The sequence below is a fragment of the Poromitra crassiceps genome (genome assembly GCF_964638095.1).
Source record: "Poromitra crassiceps genome assembly, chromosome: 14".
Lineage (NCBI taxonomy): Eukaryota > Metazoa > Chordata > Actinopteri > Beryciformes > Melamphaidae > Poromitra > Poromitra crassiceps.
Window position 1 is genome coordinate 30,183,114 of NC_139633.1, and position 26,502 is coordinate 30,209,615.

At 43.6% G+C, this 26,502-nt stretch overlaps 1 protein-coding gene across 1 annotated transcript in view; it reads right to left on the minus strand.

Moving 5' to 3' along the window:
• Positions 1-25,703, minus strand: part of LOC310789130 (NLR family CARD domain-containing protein 3-like) — a gene marked incomplete at both ends in the record, with an annotated part of 36,629 nt that extends 10,926 nt beyond the window's left edge. The window contains 5 exons of the mRNA XM_083650723.1: positions 20,661-20,707; positions 21,739-21,912; positions 22,914-23,087; positions 23,185-24,982; positions 25,427-25,703. Of these exons, the coding sequence (XP_083506849.1) occupies positions 20,661-20,707; positions 21,739-21,912; positions 22,914-23,087; positions 23,185-24,982; positions 25,427-25,703 (2,470 nt within the window). The remainder of the gene's footprint in view (positions 1-20,660; positions 20,708-21,738; positions 21,913-22,913; positions 23,088-23,184; positions 24,983-25,426) is intronic.
• Positions 25,704-26,502: the final 799 nt, after the last annotated feature.

Genomic DNA, 26,502 nt, shown 5'->3' on the forward strand with positions numbered 1-26,502 from the left:
GTCTCTCTCCCCTCTCTCTCTCTCCCTCAGTCTCTCTCCCCTCTCTCTCTCCCTCAGTCTCCACCCCTCTCTCTCTCTCCCTCAGTCTCCACCCCTCTCTCTCTCTCCCCCTCTCTCTCTCTCCCTCAGTCTCCCCCCTCTCTCTCACCCAGTCTCTCTCCCCCTCTATTTCTCTCCCTCAGTCTCTCCCCCTCCCTCTCCCTCAGTCTCTCCCCCCTCTCTCTCTCTCCCTCAGTCTCCACCCCTCTCTCTCTCTCTCTCTCTCTCTCCCTCAGTCTCCACCTCTCTCTCTCTCTCCCTCAGTCTCTCTCTCCCTCAGTCTCTCTCCCCTCTCTCTCTCCCTCAGTCTCTCTCCCTCAGTCTCTCTCCCCCTCTCTCTCTCCCTCAGTCTCCACCCCTCTCTCTCTCTCTCTCCCTCAGTCTCTCCCATCTCTCTCTCTCCCTCAGTCTCCACCCCTCTCTCTCTCTCTCCATCAGTCTCTCTGACCCTCTCTCTCTCTCTCTCCCTCAGTCTCTCTGCCCCCTCTCTCTCTCTCCCTCAGTCTCTCTCCCCCCTCTCTCTCTCCCTCAGTCTCTCTGACCCTCTCTCTCTCTCCCTCAGTCTCCACCCCTCTCTCTCTCTCTCCCTCAGTCTCCACCCCTCTCTCTCTCTCCCTCAGTCTCCACTAGGGATGCAGCGGTTTCCGGTTTGAAGGTATACCCCGGTTTGAAAAAGTCACGGTATCAAAACCACTAAGATTTGCCGTCATACCTTCTCCACGGTATCAGCTGTTTCCCCAAAACAACGTGCCGGTTGCTTGCAGAGTGCAGCTTACGCGGCCCCTCCCCCTTGCTGCATGCCTACCTAGACGCACAGTAGTGAGGAGCTGCCCTTGACTGTGTTTACAACCGTGTGTGTGATAAAGCAGGAGAACGCAAGGAAGGACCCCCCTGAACTTTCCCCCCATCTAAAAAGACGACGTCGGCTGTATGGGAATATTTCGGCTATTGTAAAATCCCAGATGGCCATAGCCTCAACGCGAGACTCATCAGAATGACTGATGAGTCTCGCGTTGAGCCTAGGATGGCCAGGGCTTAGATCTGCGTGAGCACGACCCGTCGTTATTTGTCAAATTCAAGCTACATTAAAACGTTGTCTTGCTTCAACATACATCGCATTGGACATAAACTATTTCCACCCGCAGGTTTGAGGAGTAGCTAACAAACGTCAGATAAATGCTCTCTCTATGCGAACGTTACCTACTGAGGCAGCTAACATGGCTAATTAGCTAGCTAACACCAGCTATCTTTCTCCACTAAAGTTAACGTTAGTTGACTGAGCGAACGGCGCTGTACAGCAGGTCGTTATCAAAACGTATTGCACTGAAGAGAAGTAACATTAGAGAATGACGAAAGACTCCTCCAACCTGTCAGTGGAAAAGTATGCACAAACTTTGTGTGTGTGAGTGAGAGAGAGAGAGAGACAGAAACAGGGACAGAGGCTGTGTGTGTGAGGAAACAATAATTGTGTCCAGTGTTCACCCATTACAAAAGAGAAGCGTGTATTTGATATTATTATGATGTTTTAGTTTCACATCAAATTAATTAGATTAAATCGTTTACATTTATAAGTAAGAACAGTACTATATTAACATAATAACAAACTATATTAACACATAGCTACTTGCCAGTTAACTGTAATTACAGTTGGAGGTTACATTAACATTTTTTCTCAGTCCACAATTCAGCAAACTGTTAAAAATAAAATAAATTTTGTTCATTGGCATTTTTTACACATAAAGGTCCGCGATACCGCGATACCGTGAAACCGTGATATTTTTGTCCAAGGTTATCATACCGTCAAAAACTCATACCGTTGCATCCCTAGTCTCCACCCCCTCTCTCTCTCCCTCAGTCTCCACCCCCTCTCTCTCTCCCTCAGTCTCTCCCCCCTCTCTCTCTCCCTCAGTCTCTCCCCCCTCTCTCTCTCCCTCAGTTTCTCCCCCCTCTCTCTCTCTCCCTCAGTCCCTCCCCCCTCTCTCCCTCCCTCAGTCTCTCCCCCTCTCACTCTCTACCTCAGTCTCTCTCCCCCCTCTCTCTCTCTCCCTCAGTCTCTCCCCCCTCTCTCTCTCCCTCAGTCTCTCCCCCCCTCTCTCTCTCTCTCTCCCCCCTCTCTCTCTGCCTCAGTCCCTCCCCCCTCTCTCTCTCCCTCAGTCTCTCCCCCCCTCTCTCTCTCTCTCCCCTCTCTCTCTCCCTCAGTATCTCCCCCCTCTCTCTCTCCCTCAGCCTCCCCCTCTCTCCCTCAGTCTCTCTCCCTCAGTCTCTCTCCCCTCTCTCTCTCCCTCAGTCTCCACCCCTCTCTCTCTCTCCCTCAGTCTCTCTCCCCTCTCTCTCTCCCTCAGTATCTCTCCATTCTCTCTCTCTCTCTCTCTCCCTCAGTCTCTCCCCCCTCTCTCTCTCCCCCAGTATCTCTCCCTTCTCTCTCTCTCTCCCTCAGTATCTCTCCCCCTCTCTCTCACCCAGTCTCTCTCCCCCTCTCTCTCTCTCCCTCAGTCTCTCCCCCTCTCTCTCTCTCTCTCTCTCCCTCTCTCTCCCTCAGTCTCTCCCCCCCTCTCTCTCTCCCTCAGTCTCAACCCCTCTCTCCCTCTCTCCCTCAGTCTCTCCCCCCTCTCTCTCTCCCTCAGTCTCCCCCCCTCTCTCCGTCAGTCTCTCTCCCTCAGTCTCTCCCCCCCTCTCTCTCTCCCTCAGTCTCTCCCCCTCTCTCTCCCTCAGTCTCTCCCCCCTCTCTCTCTCCCTCAGTCTCCACCCCTCTCTCTCTCTCCCTCAGTCTCTCTCCCCTCTCTCTCTCTCCCTCAGTATCTCTCCCTTCTCTCTCTCTCTCTCTCTCTCTCCCCCAGTCTCTCCCCCCTCTCTCTCTCCCTCAGTATCTCTCCCTTCTCTCTCTCTCTCCCTCAGTCTCTCTCCCCTCTCTCTCTCCCTCAGTATCTCTCCCTACTCTCTCTCTCTCTCTCTCTCCCTCAGTCTCTCCCCCCTCTCTCTCTCCCTCAGTATCTCTCCCTTCTCTCTCTCTCTCTCCCTCAGTATCTCTCCCCCTCTCTCTCTCTCCCCCAGTCTCCCCCCTCTCTCTCACCCAGTCTCTCTCCCCCTCAGTATCTCCCCCCTCTCTCTCTCTCCCTCAGTCTCTCCCCCCTCTCTCTCTCTCCCTCAGTCTCCACCCCTCTCTCCCTCAGTCTCTCCCCCCTCTCTCTCTCCCTCAGTCTCCCCCCCCTCTCTCTCTCTCCCTCAGTCTCTCCCCCCCTCTCTCTCTCCCTCAGTCTCTCCCCCTCTCTCTCCTTCAGTCCCCCCCCCTCTCTCTCTCCCTCAGTCTCCACCCCTCTCTCTCTCTCCCTCAGTCTCTCTCCCCTCTCTCTCTCTCCCTCAGTATCTCTCCCTTCTCTCTCTCTCTCTCTCCCTCAGTCTCTCCCCCCTCTCTCTCTCCCTCAGTATCTCTCCCTTCTCTCTCTCTCTCCCTCAGTCTCTCCCCCCTCTCTCTCTCCCTCAGTATCTCTTCCTTCTCTCTCTCTCTCTCCCTCAGTCTCTCCCCCCTCTCTCTCTCCCTCAGTATCTCTCCCCTCTCTCTCTCTCTCCCTCAGTCTCTCTCCCCTCTCTCTCTCCCTCAGTCTCCACCCCTCTTTTTCTCTCCCTCAGTCTCTCTCCCCTCTCTCTCTCTCTCCCCTCTCTCTCTCTCTCTCTCTCAGTCTCTCTCCCCCCTCTCTCTCCCTCAGACTCTCCCCCCTCTCTCTCTCCCTCCCTCAGTCTCTCCCCCCCTCTCTCTCTCTCTCTCAGGGACAGACAGAGAAACAGACAGAGCCATAGCTCCCATTTATATACTGATGATGATAATGAACTAGGGGTGGGCGATATGACGATCTTAGATCCTTAACGATCAGAATGGCTCCACGATCTGCCTTTCCAGACAGATCATTAGAATCGTGCTACATGCAGTGCACATTCTATCTGTTGCATTTCTATGTCTGAAAGACCACTCCAAAGCCCCCCTTCACAACACAGAGGCGGAGTTGGTTTGGCTTGTCATGTGAACACTCACACACACTTAGCAGGCTGGCATCTTTGAACAAGTTAAATAATAATAATAATTAGCCGCCGTCAGCGGCCACCATCGCGTTGCCTCCACAGTTCAGACTTAATGTTTCGGTCACGCTGCCTGCTTGATACTGTAGCTGACGAGAGAGATACGTGCTGCTCGGTGATATGATAGCAGTTCCCTCGCTGTGGTAAGAACCTCAGTCCAGTGATGCAGTAACGTTACCTGACGAGCAGCAGCGCCTTTCATGTTTGCCTCATTTGCTCGTGGCCGCCGCCTCTCTCATGTTCATATTGAATGTTTTCACACAACACAACCTGCATTTTGCTTTGCCTGGGCGGTCTGTTGCAGTTGCCTATGACATGATGTAGGCAGGCTATTTCTCCATTAACCAAGCGGCTAGTCTGCCTGCCTCTCTCACAAAGTTGATGGAACTGTGTCAGGCCACCACCAAACTAGTTTTCAGCTAACCTTATTGAGCGTGTGCTGCTTGTCAACGTTATTATTTCTCTATTGTTTCCCAAACTATGGGTCGGGACCCAATTTGGGTCGCGGACCCGTGGGGGGTGGGTCGCCAACTGGTCGTCATGGCAACTCATTACAGTATGTTTTGTTCGGTCCCAGGCAGACACAAAATTTATCTTTTGGGTCCCAAGATAAAAGTTTGGGAAACAAACATGAATTATTGTAAACTCAGCGTAAAAAATGAAGCACATAAAAATATTTATGAAACTAATTTCCATGACTTTTCCCAAACTTTCAATAACTTTTCCAGGGCCTGGGAATTGTATTTTAAATTGGGCTTTGCCAGGTTTTTCATGACCGTACAAACCCTGAAATTAGTTTGTAAGTACTTGTATTGTTCAGTAAATAGCAAGATAGTCTTAAAAACCAAGATGAAAAAGAATCGTGATAAGATCGTGGATCGTGATCCTGCCTGAAAAAATCGTGATATATTTTTGCCATCGCCCACCCCTATGATGAACCATATTGTGATATATGTGAGGGTTAATGCACTACGAGGTATACATTATGTAAGGGTTAATGCACAACGAGGTGTTCATTATGTAAGGGTTAATGCACGACGAGGTGTACATTATGTAAGGGTTAATGCACAACGAGGTGTACATTATGTAAGGGTTAATGCACAACGAGGTCTACATTATGTAAGGGTTAATGCACGACGAGGTGTACATTATGTAAGGGTTAATGCATGACGAGGTCTACATTATGTAAGGGTTAATGCACGATGAGGTGTAATATATGTAAGGGTTAATGCACGATGAGGTGTAAATTATGTAAGGGTTAATGCACGACGAGGTGTACATTATGTAAGGGTTAATGCACGACGAGGTCTACATTATGTAAGGGTTAATGCACGACGAGGTATACATTATGTAAGGGTTAATGCACAACGAGGTGTTCATTATGTAAGGGTTAATGCACGACGAGGTGTACATTATGTAAGGGTTAATGCACGACGAGGTGTACATTATGTAAGGGTTAATGCACTACGAGGTGTACATTATGTAAGGGTTAATGCACGACGAGGTGTACATTATGTAAGGGTTAATGCACGACGAGGTGTACATTATGTAAGGGTTAATGCACGACGAGGTCTACATTATGTAAGGGTTAATGCACGATGAGGTGTAATATATGTAAGGGTTAATGCACGATGAGGTGTAAATTATGTAAGGGTTAATGCACGACGAGGTGTACATTATGTAAGGGTTAATGCACGACGAGGTGTACATTATGTAAGGGTTAATGCACTACGAGGTGTACATTATGTAAGGGTTAATGCACAACGAGGTGTACATTATGTAAGGGTTAATGCACGACGAGGTGTACATTATGTAAGGGTTAATGCACGACGAGGTGTACATTAGGGGTGGGGGAAAAAATCGATACACCACAGTATCGCGATATTTTGCGTGACGATACTGTATCGATATTTGGACGCCATGTATCGATATTTTATTATATAATGCAAATAAACTGTTTGCTATTACAGTACTAGAAGAATAATAGAATCAATTGCTTTTTCAGCCCACTAGATGGTGCTGAGTGTTTGAGGTCAGCAGTGTCATGTGCATGGTCACGTTCAGCGTCATCGCGAGACGAGAGCGTGCAACGGGAAGTTGGTCAAACAAGATGGAGTCGACGGAGAAACAAATAAAAAAGGCACCGTCCGCGTTTAGATCTAAAATATGGAATCATTTTGGATTTTTCCTCAAGGATGGAAAGACGAGCGAAATTGACATGTCACATGCGGTTTGCAAAGAGTGTCGTATGAAGATAAAGTACTCTGGGAATACGACGAACATGATGGTTCACCTGGCACGCCACCACCAGGAATTAGCCGGTGACGGGAAACCACCGGTGCCTCCGAAGGCCCAGCCAAGACTGGATTCACTTCTCTTGACAAAGCTACCTGCTAATTCAGAACGAGGCAAGAAAATAACACAGGCCATCACCTACTTCATATGCAAAGACCAGCGGCCCTATAGCGTTGTGGAAAACGAGGGCTTTTCTTACATGCTCAAGACCCTGGAACCCCGGTATGTGACTCCGTCGCGTCGTTTTTTCACGGAGACAGCCGTACCCAATCTCTACAGAGAAGTGAAGATGAAAGTGCAGGAATCTCTGAGTACAGCAGAACGGATTGCCTTAACATGCGACGCGTGGACGTCGCGTGCAGTGGATTCATATGTGACTGTAACGGCTCACTATCTCGACGAGGACTGGCAACTGCTGTCTTTCGTTCTCCAAACCAGAGCACTACACGAAAGTCACAATGGCCCAAACATTGCAGAGCTCCTGCAACATGCAGCACAAGAGTGGGGGATTGCTGACAAAAGCCTGGTGGTTGTCACCGACAACGCTGCCAACATGAGCGTTGCGATCGCGTTAGCGGGATACTTGCACGTGAAGTGTTTCGCTCATGCGCTCAACCTGGCGTCACAACGTGCGCTAGCTCTGCCAAAAGTAGCCAGGCTCATGGGAAGAGTCAGGCGCATAACTGGCTTTTTCAACAGAAGCACGCTGGCAAACCACACTCTGCAACAAAAACAGAAAATGCTACAGCTCCCAAGCCACAAGCTGAAGACCGATGTCAGCACAAGATGGAATAGTGCTTACGAAATGCTCCTGCGGTTCCTTGAACAACAGCCTGCTATTTGTGCAGCCCTGTTGTCTCCCCAAGTGAGAAAGAGCAACACAGATCTCTTCACCCTGAATGAGACGGATGTTGGGAATGCCGAAGAAATTGTCCAGGCCTTGAAGTCGATGCAAGTGGCGACCAAAGTGATGTCTGAGGAAAAGAATCCTACTCTGTCACTCGTAGCACCCCTGCTCGCACAGCTGTTGGATGAGACACAGGACAAGGCTGGCGACACAGTGCTGGTCAGAGACATCAAAAAAAGCATCAGTGAAGATCTGCAGAAGAGATATGCCACTGCAGCAGAGAGGAGCCTCCTCTCCACAGCATCCAGCCTTGACCCCCGGTTCAAAGCCCTGCCGTTCCTGTCAGCATTTGAGAGACAGGAAACATATGCCAGAGTTGTTGCTGAGGCTGTCACCCTTCAGGTAAACTAATAATAATAGTAGAATGTATTCTAACACACTTAAATGGCATGGCTCTACTCATATTGTAGACCTGTTGGCAAAGATTTATTTCAAATTTAAAGACAAATTCACTATATTATATTGTAGACCTGTTGGCAAAGATTTATTTAAAATGTAAAGACAAATTCACTATATTATTAGTTAGCTACCACCGCCTTGCTTTACCAAAGATAAGCAACTTATTTCATTCTCTCCCTCTCTGTCTGTCTCCCTCTCTGTCTGTGTGGGTGTGTTATACAGGAAGAAATGAGGGAGCCAGAAGAACACTCTGAGCCAGAAGACGACGTCCAGGAGGAGGAGGAAGAGGAAGCTGCCGCTGGTGACACTGAGGAGGAGGAGGATCCTGGACCCCCACCCGCCAAGAAGACGTCATGTGGGAAAGCACTAGCAGACTTGCTTGGCCAGTCTTATAGTGATGCTGGAGGAGATGGAGCAGCAGCCGCACCAAAATCGTTCGCTGCCATCGCTGAAGAGGAGGTGAAAAGATACCAGGATGGCGCACCACTGGCACTCGCAGAAGACCCACTAGGCTGGTGGAGATCACATGCGCATGGCTTTCCTTTCCTGGCCAAGCTGGCAAAAAGATACCTTTGTATCCCAGGTACTAGCGTCTCAGCTGAAAGAGTCTTCTCAACAGCTGGAGACATCGTCACAGCACAAAGGAGCACTCTGACCTCAGAGCACATTGATCAGCTCATCTTTCTGAGCAAGAATGCTGACATTCCGTCACTGTCCAAATGTTTCTGAACATTTTCTTTTACTTTCCAAGGCCAGCAGCAAACAGTAGCACATTTTATTTATCTTAAGAGTACAATTTATTTTATTTAGTAGCACATTTTATTTATCTTAAGAGTACAATGTATTTTATTTTTTTACTACAATTGTATTTGTGTACAAGTGAAGTTGCATTGTTCGAGATACCTAATTATAGCCTACAGTAGTCCACACACATTTGCATTCAGTTAAGTTGGACTGTAAGTAAGTACTGTAGTAGACAGACTGTAGTCTGTAATACATTACAAACAGTTCAGTTTGTCAGGAAGTGCATGCAACTATCACTTTCAAGTTTCAACTGTCTACATTTGCTGCTATACACTTTATTTCCGGCCAGCTGCAAAGACAAACAGTAGCACATTTTATTTATTTCAAAAGTACACTATTTTATTTTCACTAATTCCCCAGTTGCTGAAGGGACTAACATTTTCTTTGTAGAAGTGATGTTACATTGTTCAAAATACATAATAATAGTAGCCTGCCTAGTACTAGCCTACTTCACACTAGTAGTCAGTAGTCACACATGGTTGCATTCAGTTAAGTCTTACATTGGACTGAAGTTTGTCAGGTGCATGCAACTGACAGGATTTTATGACAGGGTTTGTCAGTCTGTCTGTGTCTAGTGTCTACTAGTAGTGTCTGTCAAGTTGACAATTTTGCTGCTATAAACTTTAGTTCCAAGGCCACTAGGCCAGTAAACAAACAGTACCATATTTTCATTTTGTTGTTTTAACAGTAACAGTTAGTTTTGTCATGCACACAAGATGTTTTGTAATTTGTACACTTGAAGTGAAGTGAACTTGCATTGTCAAAAACTACCTCAGTAGTCCACACACACAGTTAAGGTGGACTGTAAGTAGAATGTAACATAAATGAAAGTTGTTGCTCTGTCAGTGTCTACTACTTGTCTTGACAATGTTGCTGTAATAAAATGGTTGAAGTCAGATGAACAGACTGGAAAATTGATCTTATATGAACCAGATGTTGACAAAGTTTTCCTTTGGGGAGATCATTTGCAGTTGAAAAAGTAAGAAATCGCAATATATAAAAATATCGCAATATTCAATATATCGCTATATCGCAATATCGAAAATATCGCAGTATCGCAATACTATCGTATCGTGACTCAAGTATCGTTTCAATATCGTATCGTGGGCATCTGGTGATTCCCACCCCTAGTGTACATTATGTAAGGGTTAATGCACGATGAGGTGTTCATTATGTAAGGGTTAATGCACAACGAGGTGTACATTATGTAAGGGTTAATGCACAACGAGGTGTACATTATGTAAGGGTTAATGCACGACGAGGTGTTCATTATGTAAGGGTTAATGCACAACGAGGTGTACATTATGTAAGGGTTAATGCACAACGAGGTGTACATTATGTAAGGGTTAATGCACGAGGAGGTGTACATTATGTAAGGGTTAATGCACAACGAGGTGTACATTATGTAAGGGTTAATGCACAACGAGGTGTACATTATGTAAGGGTTAATGCACGACGAGGTGTACATTATGTAAGGGTTAATGCACAACGAGGTGTACATTATGTAAGGGTTAATGCACAACGAGGTGTACATTATGTAAGGGTTAATGCAGGACGAGGTGTACATTATGTAAGGGTTAATGCACAACGAGGTGTACATTATATAAGGGTTAATGCACAACGAGGTGTACATTATGTAAGGGTTAATGCACGACGAGGTGTACATTATGTAAGGGTTAATGCATGACGAGGTGTACATTATGTAAGGGTTAATGCACAGGGAGGTGTACATTATGTAAGGGTTAATGCACGACGAGGTGTACATTATGTAAGGGTTAATGCACGACGAGGTGTACATTATGTAAGGGTTAATGCACAGCGAGGTGTACATTATGTAAGGGTTAATGCACAACGAGGTGTACATTATGTAAGGGTTAATGCACAACGAGGTGTACATTATGTAAGGGTTAATGCACAACGAGGTATTCATTATGTAAGGGTTAATGCACGAGGAGGTATACATTATGTAAGGGTTAATGCACGACGAGGTGTACATTATGTAAGGGTTAATGCACAACAAGGTGTACATTATGTAAGGGTTAATGCACGACGAGGTGTACATTATGTAAGGGTTAATGCACAACGAGGTGTACATTATGTAAGGGTTAATGCACAACGAGGTGTACATTATGTAAGGGTTAATGCACAACGAGGTGTACATTATGTAAGGGTTAATGCACAACGAGGTGTACATTATGTAAGGGTTAATGCACGAGGAGGTGTACATTATGTAAGGGTTAATGCACGACAAGGTGTTCATTATGTAAGGGTTAATGCACGACAAGGTGTACATTATGTAAGGGTTAATGCACGACAAGGTGTACATTATGTAAGGGTTAATGCACAACGAGGTGTACATTATGGAAGGGTTAATGCACGACGAGGTGTACATTATGTAAGGGTTAATGCACGACGAGGTGTACATTATGTAAGGGTTAATGCACGACGAGGTGTTCATTATGTAAGGGTTAATGCACAACGAGGTGTACATTATGTAAGGGTTAATGCACGACGAGGTGTACATTATGTAAGGGTTAATGCACGACGAGGTGTACATTATGTAAGGGTTAATGCACGACAAGGTGTTCATTATGTAAGTGTTAATGCACGGCGAGGTGTTCATTATGTAAGGGTTAATGCACGATGAGGTGTACATTATGTAAGGGTTAATGCACGACGAGGTGTACATTAAGGGTTAATGCACGACGAGGTGTACATTATGTAAGGGTTAATGCTAGGGGTGTCACAATATATCGTCCCACGAAATTTCGCGATAGTAAAACGTCACGATATGTATCGTTGAGATGAAATCTCATATCGCAAAAAAAAAAAAAAAAAAAAAATTTTTTTTTTTTTTTTTTTTTTTTTTTTAAATAGGTTAAGAAACGTCTTTGTTTGTTGAAGTTCAATGTGTGGAAAGTAGTTCAGTTGAACAAGTCTCTGAAGAGACACATGAGAAGTTATACAGGAGAGAAACCATTCAATTGAGTTCTGGCAAAACTGTTTACTTGACAGGAAAAACTGAAGATGCATAAAAAATAGATTAAGAAAAGTCTTGTTGTTTGAGTTTGAAGAAAAACTGAAGATGCATAATGAGAATTTATACTGCTGAGAAACCTTTTAGTTCAAAGTTAATCTTAGTGACGGTGTAACTCATTCTATTTCAAGATAAGCCTTATCTCCAATCTCATGTTTTTTCTAGTTGTTATTGTAATAACAATTTCCCACAACAGCATGTTTTGTATTTGTGCATTTCAAATAAAATACTACTTTTCCAGTCATATATTGTCATTATTCAAGTTTAAAAAAATATTGTTAAAATCGTATCGTATCGTATCGTTATCGTGAACCCAGTATCGTGATACGTATCGTATCGTGAACTGAGTGTATCGTGACACCCCTAGTTAATGCACAACGAGGTGTACATTATGTAAGGGTTAATGCACAACGAGGTGTTCATTATGTAAGGGTTAATGCACGACAAGGTGTACATTATGTAAGGGTTAATGCACAACGAGGTGTACATTATGTAAGGTTTAATGCACGACGAGGTGTACATTATGTAAGGGTTAATGCACAACGAGGTGTACATTATGTAAGGGTTAATGCACAACGAGGTGTACATTATGTAAGGGTTAATGCACGACGAGGTGTACATTATGTAAGGGTTAATGCACGACGAGGTGCACATTATGTGAGGGTTAATGCACGACAAGGTGTACATTATGTAAGCGTTAATGCACGACGAGGTGTACATTATGTAAGGGTTAATGCACGACGAGGTGTACATGATGTAAGGGTTAATGCACAACGAGGTGTACATTATGTAAGGGTTAATGCACGACGAGTTGTACATTATGTAAGGGTTAATGCACGACGAGGTGTACATTATGTAAGGGTTAATGCACATCGAGGTGTACATTATGTAAGGGTTAATGCACGACGAGGTGTACATTATGTAAGGGTTAATGCACGACGAGTTGTACATTATGTAAGTGTTAATGCACGACGAGGTGTACATTATGTGAGGGTTAATGCACGACAAGGTGTACATTATGTAAGGGTTAATGCATGACGAGGTGTACATTATGTAAGGGTTAATGCACAACGAGGTGTTCATTATGTAAGGGTTAATGCACGACGAGGTGTTCATTATGTAAGGGTTAATGCACAACGAGGTGTACATTATGTAAGGGTTAATGCACGACGAGGTGTACATTATGTAAGTGTTAATGCACGACGAGGTGTACATTATGTAAGGGTTAATGCACGACGAGGTGTACATTATGTGAGGGTTAATGCACGACAAGGTGTACATTATGTAAGCGTTAATGCACAACGAGGTGTACATTATGTAAGGGTTAATGCACGACGAGGTGTACATTATGTAAGGGTTAATGCACAACGAGGTGTACATTATATAAGGGTTAATGCACAACGAGGTGTACATTATGTAAGGGTTAATGCACAACGAGGTGTACATTATGTAAGGGTTAATGCACGACGAGGTGTACATTATGTAAGGGTTAATGCACGACGAGGTGTACATTATGTGAGGGTTAATGCACGACAAGGTGTACATTATGTAAGGGTTAATGCACAACGAGGTGTACATTATGTAAGGGTTAATGCACGACGAGGTGTACATTATGTAAGGGTTAATGCACAACGAGGTGTACATTATATAAGGGTTAATGCACAACGAGGTGTACATTATGTAAGGGTTAATGCACAACGAGGTGTACATTATGTAAGGGTTAATGCACGACGAGGTGTACATTATGTAAGGGTTAATGCACAACGAGGTGTACATTATGTACGGGTTAATGCACGACGAGGTGTACATTATGTAAGGGTTAATGCACAACGAGGTGTACATTATGTAAGGGTTAATGCACAACGAGGTGTTCATTATCAGCTTCGTGGAGGCAACCATCCTCGGCTTCGCTTCGGACGGTTCACGCCTTCGCATCGTGCAATAATTACTGATAATGGACACCTCGAAGTGCATCAACCCGCTTATACCATGGTCACTTGCCAAATAAACAAAACAAGACCATTCATTTATATTTTTATGCATTTTGCAATCAAAATCTATTTTTCATAACATAGGATATGAGTTGAGAACCGGCGAGACAAAATAGTCCCCTCAGCTGCTCAAGATTATCATTGCAGAAAATGGCCGCTTAGTGCCTGCACCTGGCAGAATTTCTAGACCATAAACTAACTAATAATTTGACCAATTGTATGTAACATACAAAATAAAGCAAACGGCAATGTCTAAGAATGCAACGCCATGTAACTAACTGGCTGTTAAACTCGCATTCCAGGGAATTACGTTAACGTCCCCAGGTCTTAAGATGTAAGTGGTGCTCGGAGGAGACTGAAAACCATCTGAAGCTTTCTATGTTGGAGTCCAGGTATGTTTTGTACAAGGAATTCTCTCAGTGTGTTGCTGTTAACTGCCCATTTTGTTGTTTTCTTTTTGTTGATCTCATCTTTTTCCTCTTCGACTTGATTTGTATCAGTGATACAGGCAGCGTGCGCTCTTACAAAGCACCTGGCTGGCTTGCTGCAAAGTTATAAACAGAGCTGGTTTGACAGTTGACAGCTGAGAGCCGGCTTCTGTCAAGACAACATCAGATCTCCAAATACGACAGATTTGTAAATAGCCGTTATTTTAATAAACTGAGCACACAGGGGTAATCTAAATAGTTACTTTCCATTTTCACAGTGGACTTTTCGATTTTTTGTTTCTAAACTCATAAAAGTGCCATATTAACCCTTAACGGTGGTATAGAGCTCTGTCGTGATCCTGGCGCATTGATATGAACGATGAACAGACCATTTGACTGGAACTACTTAGCTAGGTGTAAATTATCACTGACCATTATCACAAATTATTGGACACCCTGCAGCCAATCAGAATAGAGTATTCACCCAGACCCTGGTATAAATCGAGAAAAATCATTATTATCCTTATTGATTTCAACCTTATCGTCCAGCCTAGCCCTCCCTGGACAAAAATGCACCAGCCGCCACTGGCGCAATGCATGCACTACAGCAAAGATACACACCTGTTCTCTGTTTGTCAGTCCTGCATGTGTCTGACAAGATGGCATGAGCGTGGGTCTGACAAGATGACACGAGCGTGGGTCTGACAAGATGACACGAGCGTGGGTCTGACAAGATGACACGAGCGTGGGTCTGACAAGATGATATGAGCATGTGTCTGACAAGATGACATGAGCGTGTCTGACAAGATGACATGAACGTGTGTCTGACACGATGACATGAGCGTGGGTCTGACACGATGACATGAGCGTGTGTCTGACACGATGACATGAGCGTGTGTCTGACAAGATGACACGAGCGTGTCTGACAAGATGACATGAGCGTGTGTCTGACACGATGACATGAGCATGTGTCTGACAAGATGACATGAGCGTGTCTGACAAGATGACATGAACGTGTGTCTGACACGATGACATGAGCGTGGGTCTGACACGATGACATGAGCGTGGGTCTGACACGATGACATGAGCGTGTGTCTGACAAGATGACATGAGCGTGTGTCTGACAAGATGACACGAGCGTGGGTCTGACAAGATGACACGAGCGTGGGTCTGACAAGATGACACGAGCGTGGGTCTGACAAGATGATATGAGCATGTGTCTGACAAGATGACATGAGCGTGTGTCTGACAAGATGACATGAACGTGTGTCTGACACGATGACATGAGCGTGGGTCTGACACGATGACATGAGCGTGTGTCTGACAAGATGATATGAGCGTGGGTCTGACACGATGACATAAGCGTGTGTCTGACAAGATGACACGAGCGTGTGTCTGACACGATGATATGAGCGTGGGTCTGACACGATGACATGAGCGTGTGTCTGACAAGATGACATGAGCGTGTGTCTGACAAGATGATATGAGCGTGGGTCTGACAAGATGACATGAGCGTGTGTCTGACAAGATGACATGAGCGTGGGTCTGACAAGATGACATGAGCGTGGGTCTGACAAGATGACATGAGCGTGTGTCTGACAAGATGACATGAGCGTGGGTCTGACAAGATGATATGAGCATGTGTCTGACAAGAGCAGATAAGTGAAAGAATTGTTCAAATGGTGATACAAGCATGAAATTTGGTACATATACTCTTAAAAACCCACTCTTTTCAAAAATACCGCTGGCCACGCAAAATTCCAAGATGGCGGCCCCATAATCCAAGATGTCCGCCCAAAAATGTGGGTTTTCCTTTATAACTCGAAATGCATTGATTTCAAACCCCATAAATGTACTAAAGTTGAATATAAAGTTGGGTATTGCGGATCTTTTGGTACCAGGTGCATGTCTGTATCTATTACGGTTCTTGAGATACAGCATATAGGTACTTTTACAGACTCGGGAGAGCAAAAAATGTGTACCATTGATTGTTGTTAAGTTAATTTGGTAATATGAAAATGTTATTCATATGCAATAGAGTGAATGTCAGCACACAACCAGGGCACACTGGTGACATCACTGCTGTGTAACTCAGCATGGGGTTCAGTGTCAGCTGATCTAGATATAAAACTGCTTTATTAGACTTGTAGTTGTAGTAGTTTAGTTTAGTGTCCCAAATGCTGTCTGACAGCCCCATATCCATTAGCTAGTAAACCGTAGTTGGTAGTTAGTAGATATAGTTAGATAGCCGCACCTGAATAGACAGGGTGTGCCAGCGCGGGAGAGCCGAGCCAAGGGTAACGGGGCTTCAGTTACCTGGAAGGTGTACAGATCACACGGGACTTAAATGGCATTGGATGAATGATCGGGCTAGGTGTAGGTTAACCAATAATAACTGAACCTAGTTGTATCCCATACAAGAATGTGTGTTATTTGGTTAATGTGGTAAAAGGATAGCCCCTCGGCCTTAATCAAAACCCAAAATGGCACATTCAAACTCGTTTGCGAAAAGACAAACTGACTGGTCTAAATGTTGTCTTTGTCAAAAAGACAGAACAGACGGAGACCTAACATCACCTCGAACTCATTACACCCTTGAACATGATGGCTATGCCATGCTGGCTACCAACATACCAATGTTTCATGAAATCCAGGAAATGCCATTGATCCTGGATCCAGCAAGGCTGGATGAAGGTGGTGGTATTGATGCTACTTTAAGAAAAAATCTGGCTAAATACCACGTCAGCTGCCGGTTGTTCTTTAACAACACCAAATTGGATCGGGCAAGGAAACACCGATCTGCTGGTCCCAGCTGTGAGCCTGAGGATGTTCATGCGATGTTCAAGTTTTCTCAAATGGGACCTTTCCCTGTTATAGAGAGTACATAGACAGGCACAGTGGTACTTCAGCTCCTGGGCAATGGCATCTCTACCACTCAATTTGGCAAGAAGCTCATCGTTAAGTGTCTGTGCACACTTGTGCAACCTCTGGTTCAGCTTCATTGTCATAACCTGCCTGAGATCAGATGCAGGTGCTATTTTCTTACAGAAAATGCAGGCTTGAACATCACGGCTATTTCGGCGCTGCTTTGCATGAACATCCACAGCAGTGATGTCACCAGTGTGCCCTGGTTGTGTGCTGACATTCACTCTATTGCATATGAATAACATTTTCATATTACCAAATTAACTTAACAACAATCAATGGTACAAAGTTTTTGCTCTCCCGAGTCTGTAAAAGTACCTATATGCTGTATCTCAAGAACCGTAATAGATACAGACATGCACCTGTTACCAAAAGATCCGCAATACCCAACTTTATATTCAACTTTAGTACATTTATGGGGTTTAAAATCAATGCATTTCGAGTTATAAAGGAAAAACCACATTTTTGAGCGGACATCTTGGATTTTGGGGCCGCCAAATTGGAATTTTGCGTGGCCAGCGGTATTTTTGAAAAGAGTGGGATTTGAAGAGTATATGTACCAAAGTTCATGCTTGTATCACTATTTGAACGATTCTTGCTATATTTGCAATTATCTGCTCTACTAAAGATGACATGAGCATGTGTCTGACAAGATGATATGAGCGTGGGTCTGACAAGATGACATGAGCGTGTGTCTGACAAGATGACATGAGCGTGGGTCTGACAAGATGTCATGAGCATGTGTCTGACAAGATGACATGAGCGTGTGTCTGACAAGATGACATGAACATGTGTCTGACAAGATGACATGAGCGTGTGTCTGACAAGATGACATGAGCGTGTGTCTGACAAGATGACATGAGCGTGTGTCTGACAAGATGACATGAGCGTGGGTCTGACAAGATGACATGAGCATGTGTCTGACAAGATGACATGAGCGTGTGTCTGACAAGATGACATGAACATGTGTCTGACAAGATGACATGAGCGTGTGTCTGACAAGATGACATGAGCGTGTGTCTGACAAGATGATATAAGCGTGTGTCTGACAAGATGATATTTGATTTTGATTTGATCTTTATTTGTCTCGAACAAAGAACATAAAACCGTTTTAAAAACAAAAACAGGTAAATAGACAAGACCTTTTCCAAGGTCAGTTCAATAACTGTTCGAGAAGGGACAGGAGGAAGTAAAAGACTTATCAAGCCCTGCCCCTTCTTTACAATAATTTAAATTGTGTTATGAAAAGAAAAATAATAAAAACAAATAAAAATAATAAAATAAAAAATTATAATATAACAAATAATCAAATACAAGTACAATCTTTCAAATGTCCATATATATATATATCCCATTATCAAATGAAAAATGTAAATCTAGTTGGCACCTTACTGCTCAAGCTCCTCTCTCTTATATGTGTCCATAAGTGCATGTTTATAACTGCCTTTAAATTGTTTGATGCTATTACTTAACTTAATACTCACATCCAGACCATTCCAGAGTGATACCCCACAAACTGCAATAGACATGCTTTTAAGAGTCGTACGTACAGTAGGTTGTTTTAAAGTTAAAGTCCCTCTAAGATTATACCCACTCTCTCTAACCAAGATTTTTTTTTTAATGTTGCTTGGCAGTTTGTTTTTAACTGCCAGAAACATAATTTGTGCAGTTTTGAATTTCACTAAATCCATAAATTTAAGTGTTTTGCTCTTTATAAACATACTAATTGTGTGATCTAAATATCTACCATGATGTACTATCCGTATGGCTCTTTTCTGCAGTGTACATATCTTTTGTAAGTTGCTTTTATAAGTATTCCCCCAAACTTCAACACAATATGATAGATATGGTGCAATGAGTGTGCAATACAATGTGTATAGAGTATTTTGATCCAGGATGTATCTAGTCTTGCCCAGTATGCCAATACTGCTTGCGATCTTTGAACACAAATACTGTATGTGGGGTTTCCAGCAGAGTTTGTGGTCTATTAAAACCCCTAGGAACTTGTTTGTATACACTCTCTCAATTTTTTCATTTCCAATTTCCAGTTGGGGATATATGTTAATTTTAGGATTACCAAATATCATGAAGTTGGTTTTTTTCAGATTGAGTGATAACTTATTTGCACTGAACCAATCTTTAAATTTTTCCATTTCTTTCATTGCCACTTCTAAAAGCTGCTGCAGGTCATCCCCCGAACACAAAATATTTGTGTCGTCCGCAAAGACAACAAGTTTCAGTAATTCAGATACTTTACAGATATCGTTAATGTATAAAATGAACAATTTGGGTCCCAATACTGACCCCTGTGGGACACCACAGGTACTGCTTAAGCATTGTGACTTATGCTGACCCATCACAACAAATTGCTGCCTGTTACTAATATAGCTTTCCAGCCACTTTAGAGCAGCCCCTCTGACACCAAACCTGTCCATCTTTTTCAATAATATATCATGATCTATTGTGTCAAAAGCTTTTTTTAGGTCAATGAATATTCCTAATACATATTTTTTCTTCTCTATGCAGTCTGTTATTTCCTCTACCAGCTCCATTAATGCCATGGAGGTAGATCTAGCTGTTCTAAAACCATACTGGCCGTCCATTAAGAGATTATGTTTATCAATGAAAATATCTAATCTTGCAACAAATAGTTTTTCAAGTATCTTAGAGAACTGTGATAGCAGGGATATCGGTCTATAATTGGTGAACAAATGCTTGTCTCCAGCTTTAAATAACGGAATAACTTTTGCCATTTTCATTTTTTGGGGGAATACTCCCATTTTGAATGACAAATTAAATATATGAGATAGTGGCTCCACAATTTCCACGATAATATTCTTTACCAGAGACATATCAATATCATCCCCGTCTGTGGAGGTTTTATTTGTGCATTTGTTTACCATATCAATAATGTCTTCAAGCATTAAGCGTGGGTCTGACAAGATGACATGAGCATGTGTCTGACAAGATGACATGAGCGTGTGTCTGACAAGATGATATGAGCGTGTGTCTGACAAGATGACATGGGCGTGTGTCTGACAAGATGATATGAGCATGGGTCTGACAAGATGATATAAGCGTGGGTCTGACAAGATGATATAAGCGTGGGTCTGACAAGATGATATAAGCGTGGTTTCTGACAAGATGTTATGAGCGTAGGTCTGACAAGATGATATGAGCGTGGGTCTGACTGACCAGATGACATGAGCGTGTGTCTGACAAGATGACACGAGCGTGTGTCTGACAAGATGACATGAACATGTGTCTGATTAGATGACATGAACGTGTGTCTGACAAGATGACATGAGTGTGGGTCTGACAAGATGACATGAGCATGTGTCTGACAAGATGACATGAGCATGTGTCTGACAAGATGACATGAGCGTGGGTCTGACAAGATAACATGAGCATGTGTCTGACAAGATGACACAAGCGTGGGTCTGACAAGATGACATGAGTGTGGGTCTGACAAGATGACATGAGCATGGGTCTGACAAGATGACATGAGCGTGTGTCTGACAAGATGACATGAGCATGTGTCTGACAAGATGACACAAGCGTGGGTCTGACAAGATGACATGAGTGTGGGTCTGTTCAGACAGCCACATGGAGCTGGTGGACATTTGGCTCTAGGAGCCAGGCTTCACTGTCTACTCAGCAGGACTTGAATGAATATATGTCACATGTTGCTGTGTAGAGGGACTTTCCATCTCAATTGTTAAATGTGTGTTTTGTTTTATGAATCAACCTAAATACACACTTACATTTCATCAGACCTGGTTTCAACCTCTGGACCCCACCATGGTCCACTCTGTGGGAATAAACAAAGTCAGACCATAAGATTCTCTTTGATGATGAAACATGAACATTATGCTTTAATCTTTAAGTCCATAAGTGTCCTTCGCGTATAAGATTGATAATCAATAGCTGTCCTACAAATATTGACTGACTGACTCCCCCACTGTAAGAAAGGGGGGGAAACTGTAACAAAATGTATTTGTTTTAAAACACAAAATATAGCAATTGGTGTAAAAAAATTAAAAACTGTTGTGATTTTTTTATTGGGTTAGACATCCCCACCCCACCCCCCAGTCCATCCTGCCCCCCTTGAGCAGCAAACCTAGTGCAAACACTGGTGCTTCCCACATAGCACACACCCCCTCCCTCCGCTGAGAGCAAGGACTGTTCGATAGGGTCCACTTGTAGTAACTTGTAGTTTTTACCAGCATGTAACAAATCTGCCACAGGTGGGCGGAGTCAGCAGTTAATATTAAAATGGGCCATGCCGAACAATTGCAGCCTTATATTGAAAAGCACATTATCATGTGACGTCATGTGGTGACTTCTAGCAACTTTCTGAGCAGCCAATAACTAGTTTCCTTGGAAAAGAGTTGGCTACACTGCAGGCCAGCTATATACTAACTAGGTTTTACCTAGATAGTTTAACTAGATTAAGTTGTATGAACTGTCTGAACCCCACCACCCCCTCTACCCGCATACCCCCCCCCCCTATGCCCCTTCTCACCCCCGCCCCCAACAACTGGGTTAGTGTGAGCTATGTCAAAATCCCATGAAACCTATGGCTGATACATACAGCATGTTAGATCTTAACATGACTGAAATATAATAACATGACTGAAATCTAAGGTAAAAAATCTATATTACTTCAATATTTTTGACAGGTTTTTTAATGGGAGCAAACGACATGTTTTAAGCTTAATTTTGATGTATAGGTTACGGATGTTTGAAAGAAATCTAGCTGCCCCACCAGGCTTTCAGAATAATTGACTCGGGTACGTATACTCTCATCCTTCTACAGTATGTAATGTTGCCTCTCCATACCTGAGAGAGTCCAGTCTGCAGTGTGGATCCTCCAGCCTAGCAGAGAGCAGCTTCTCTCCTGAGGCTCCTGGATGATTGTAGCTCAGGTCCAGCTCTCGTAGATGGGAGGGGTTGGAGCTCAGAGCTGAGGCCAGAGAAGCACAGCCTTTCTCTGTGAGCAGGCAGCCAGACAGCCTGCACGCGCGCACGCGCGTGGGTACACACACACACACACGCGCGCGCGCACACACGCACACACACACACACACACACACACACACACACACACACACACACACACACACACAAATGGTAAATCCCTCAAAGTTGACTAGCTGATCCACATTGTGGTTTAATTTGGTCCAGTTTGAGTTAGTTCTCCCCTCACTTTGTGAGAGAATATCAGAAGTCCTTTCTGGTATTTTATGTGTCAACACTATATCTTTCATTTATTTTTTGTACATGTTCTCATGTTTATACATATACAATATATGTATATATTTTTGCTTGTTCATGTTCATAACTGATCTGATCAACTGATCTGTTATCTCTGACATGGTATGCTATATTTTATTTGTTATGTCATGCTGTTACGTTGTCTTGTCATGTCTGTCAGGAGGATTTGTTCCTCGCCTGTGAGCTTTTAAGGTGTTGGGTAGGCTGTGAAAATGAATTGTCCTTCTGGGATAAATAAAGTCATCTGAATATGAATCTGAATCCAAGGAGAGGAAACAATGAAATGTCCTCATGGAAAGTAATTCACATAGACTAGGAAGTCTTGGTAAATATTGGATTCACACTTGGTTTTAAAATGACATGAACAGAGAACATCCTCCACATGATATGTGTTTATGTGAGCTGTACATCATCCTGCTTATTACACGGCTACTTACTAAATAAATCAAAATGCATCTAGGAGAGGCACTCCCATTGTTAATTTGATTATTTAAGCAACAGCATTTACTGGACTTCTTTCTGCAGATTCATATGACCCACGGCCTCTGGAGTGTGTGATCAGAACTGTCTGTTATACATAGCAATGGTCTGATACACAGAAATAACAGACTGTAGAAGGCTGTGATTGACCAATCAGAATCAAGTATACAACAAAGCCATAATTAATAATTGCTGATAGTAATATGTATGTAAAGCAGGATTTAAATGGTCGTCTGTTGAACACGAAGAGGAATACTGACCTGAGAGTTTCCAGTCTACAGTGTGGACTCTCCAGTCCAGCAGAGATCAGCTTCACACCTGTATCTTTCAGGATGTTGTCACTCAGGTCCAGCTCTCTCAGACTGGAGGACTGGGAGCTCAGCACTGAGGCCAGAGCTTCACAGCTTCTCTCTGACAGCTGACAGCCACTCAGCCTGAAGAAGAATTAGTGAGACAGATATGCAACATGTTTGAAAATGTATATATCTTCTATTTAATATATTTGATTTACCCAGTTATGTATGAACCTACAGAGCTTTATTCGAGGCTTTGACCACTGGCAGCAGCCTCAGAAGAGCCTTGTCTGAAGCAGAGTATTTCTTCAGGTCAAACACGTCCAGAGCTTCTTCTGATGACAGTAAGATGAAGACCAGAGCCGACCACTGAGCAGGGGAGATTTTGACTATGGAGAGACTTCCTGATCTCAGGTACTGTTGGATCTCCTCCACTAGAGAACGGTCATTCAGCTCATTCAGACAGTGGAACAGATTGATGTTTGTCTCTGCAGAGGGATTCTTCTTGATCTTCTTCTTGATGTACTGGACTGTTTCCTGATTGGTCTGTGAGCTGTTTCCTGTCTGTGTCAGCAGGCCTCGTAGGAGACTCTGATTGGTCTCCAGTGAAAGGCCCAGGAGGAAGCGGAGGAACAAGTCCAGATGTCCATTTGGACTCTTTAAGGCCTTGTGCACAGCACTCTGGTAAAGATATTTTACTGCTGATCTGTCTCTGAATAGCATAGACCACCAGGAGGACAAGGAGCCTTCTGACAGCAGATTGACACCAGAGTCAATGAATGAGACCATGACATGAACAGCAGCCAGAAACTCCTGAATGCTCAGATGGACAAAGCAGAAGACCTGGTCCTGGTACAGTCCACACTCCTCTTTAAAGATCTGTGTGAACACTCCTGAGTAAACTGAGGCTGATCTGATATCAATACCACACTGTTTCAGGTCTTCTTCATAGAAGATCAGGTGGCCTTTCTCCAGCTGTTCAAAAGCCAGTTTTCCCAGAGAGAGAATCATCTCCCTGCTCTGTGTCCAGTGTGGATCTGTCTCAGTTCTCCCATGATACTTGACGTTCTGCATTTTGGACTGAACCACCAGGAAGTGGATGTACATCGCAGTCAGGGTCTTGGGCAGGTTTTCTGTGTCACAGGTTTTCAACAGATGCTTCAGAACTTTAGCAGTGATCAAGCAGAAGACTGGGATGTGGCACATGTTGTGGAGGCTCCGTGAATTCCTGATGTGGGAGATGATTCTGCTGGCCTGCTCCTCATCTCTGAATCTCTTTCTGAAGTACTCCTCTTTCTGTGGGTCAGTGAAGCCTCTCACCTCTGTTACCATATCAACATACTCAGAAGGGATCTGATTGGCGGCTGCAGGTCGTGTGGTTATCCAGATGCGAGCATGGGGAAGCAGATTCCCTTTGATGAGGTTTGTCAGCAACACATCCACTGAGGTCGACTCTGTAACATCATCCAGGATCTCTTTGCTCTTGAAGTCTAGAGGAAGTCGACACTCATCCAGACCATCAAAGATGAACATAACTGGGAATTTGTCAAACCTGCAGATTCCTGCTTTTTTGATCTCAGGAAAGAAGTGGTGAAGAAGTTTCACCAAGCTGAACTGTTTCCCTTTCAGCAGATTCAACTCTCGGAAAGTGAATGGAAATATGAATTGCATATCCTGGTTGGCTTTGTCTTCAGCCCAGTCCAGAGTGAGCTTCTGTGTTAAGACTGTTTTCCCAATGCCAGCCACTCCCTTGGTCAGCACTGTTCTGATTGGTTCATCTCTTCCAGGTAAGGGTTTAAAGATGTCTTCACTTTTGATTGTGTTTTCTAGGCTCACTGGTTTCCTGGATGCCATTTCAATCTGTCTGACTTCATGTGCGTTGTCGGCCTCTCCAGTCTCTTCCTCTATGAGGAAGAGCTCTGTGAAGATCTCATTCAGAAGTATCGACTTTTCTGAGTTTGTCATTGCCTCAAACAAATGCTGAAACTTCTTCATCACGTTGGATTTGTGTTTAATCTGGCACTCGGCAAGTGTCTCTGAATGAATAAACAGAGAACAATAAGGAAATAGTATAGGCAATTATGAGTAATGCTAATATTTCCTGTTAAATGTCCATATTCCAAACTGAATCTATTCAGTCATCTCATCCTATTTGGGTTTAAGGTATAAGGTAGGTGATCTAAAGTTGCTTATTATTACTCAACAGGGAGTTAGGTTTAAAGACACTTTTCCACTGTGCTGATAATTCCCACAAACTGTGCTTTATTGTTTGTGTTGTGTCTAAAATGGCAGCCTGCCCCTCTTCATAAATCTATTGTCTGGACATAGGCTAATAAAAGTAGGCTCACACTCTATACATTGTTGGCAAAAATAAATAAATAATTTCATCATGTCATATTTTAGAAGATAATATTTTATAAATAATTTTATGTGATGCATGCTTGCATAAAGTCCCATTCTATAATTGTCCCATTACTTACCTTTGGGTCCTGAACTGGTTTTTAATAATCGTTGCAGGAGATCATTCTTGAGGATCTTCCTCAGAACCTTTTTGGTCACCTCCAGAGTGTATTCGCTGTAGGTCTGGAACATGTGATCTACTGTGTCCAGCCTGTCTGCCTTCTCCAGGTGGCTCTTTGGGATGGCTGGGAAGTCTTCGAGGATGCCAGTCTGCTGCAGGAACCACTTGAACTTCTTGAACTCTTCCTTGCTCAAATCCTCCAAAGTTCTCAAGAGCAGCTCTACAGGTGTTGCCATTGTTACTCCCTGATGAGAAGACATTAGCATTAGGTGACCATACTATTGATACTCTAATTCTGGGCTTGCAGATAATAGCACCCTCATCTGACTGGCAGTTCTCACTTTTGAATGGCTCCAGTTCCAGGAAGTTAATTCCCATGAATTCCCATTAATTTATCCATTGACGTTTCAGAACATTCTTATACAAAGAGCTTTAATCCTGGAACAAAGCCAACATTTGATTTGGAGCCAGAAAGAAGAAGAAAGGGGGGCGTTAAAAGGCAAATGATTTATTTTTTATTGTTTGCCTTTTTTTAAGTTTCCTTTTTTGTGGTTCTTAATAGTGTCAATTAGGTCAGAAAATGAATTTCCGAGTTTATGCTGCAGTGCTGTCGTTCCCCCACAGAAATGGCAAATCAAGTTGAGTAGTGTAAGTAATAACAATAATTATAGTAATAATAATAATCCTATAATAATAATCTCTATGTGTGAGTGAGTGGTATTTTTTTTATTAGGGACAATTAATGGCCAAATGTCCAAATCCCGTAAATGTCACAGGAAAACTGCTCGACGGCCCAGGCGTGCTGTTGTTTTTCTATGGGGAGAGCGCTGCTGCATAGTTGGGCAGCACTGCTCTCCATAGGAAAACAATGGCACAGTAGCAGCACTACCCTCAGCCTCACACAGCATTCAAATTTGCCACAGAGCGCTGCACTCAAAGTTCAAATTATTTCAACTTGGACCTCGTTACTGCTGACCTTTCATGAGCGCATGACACATGTGGAAGTAATCTGAATCTAGCATGTCTCTGTTCACG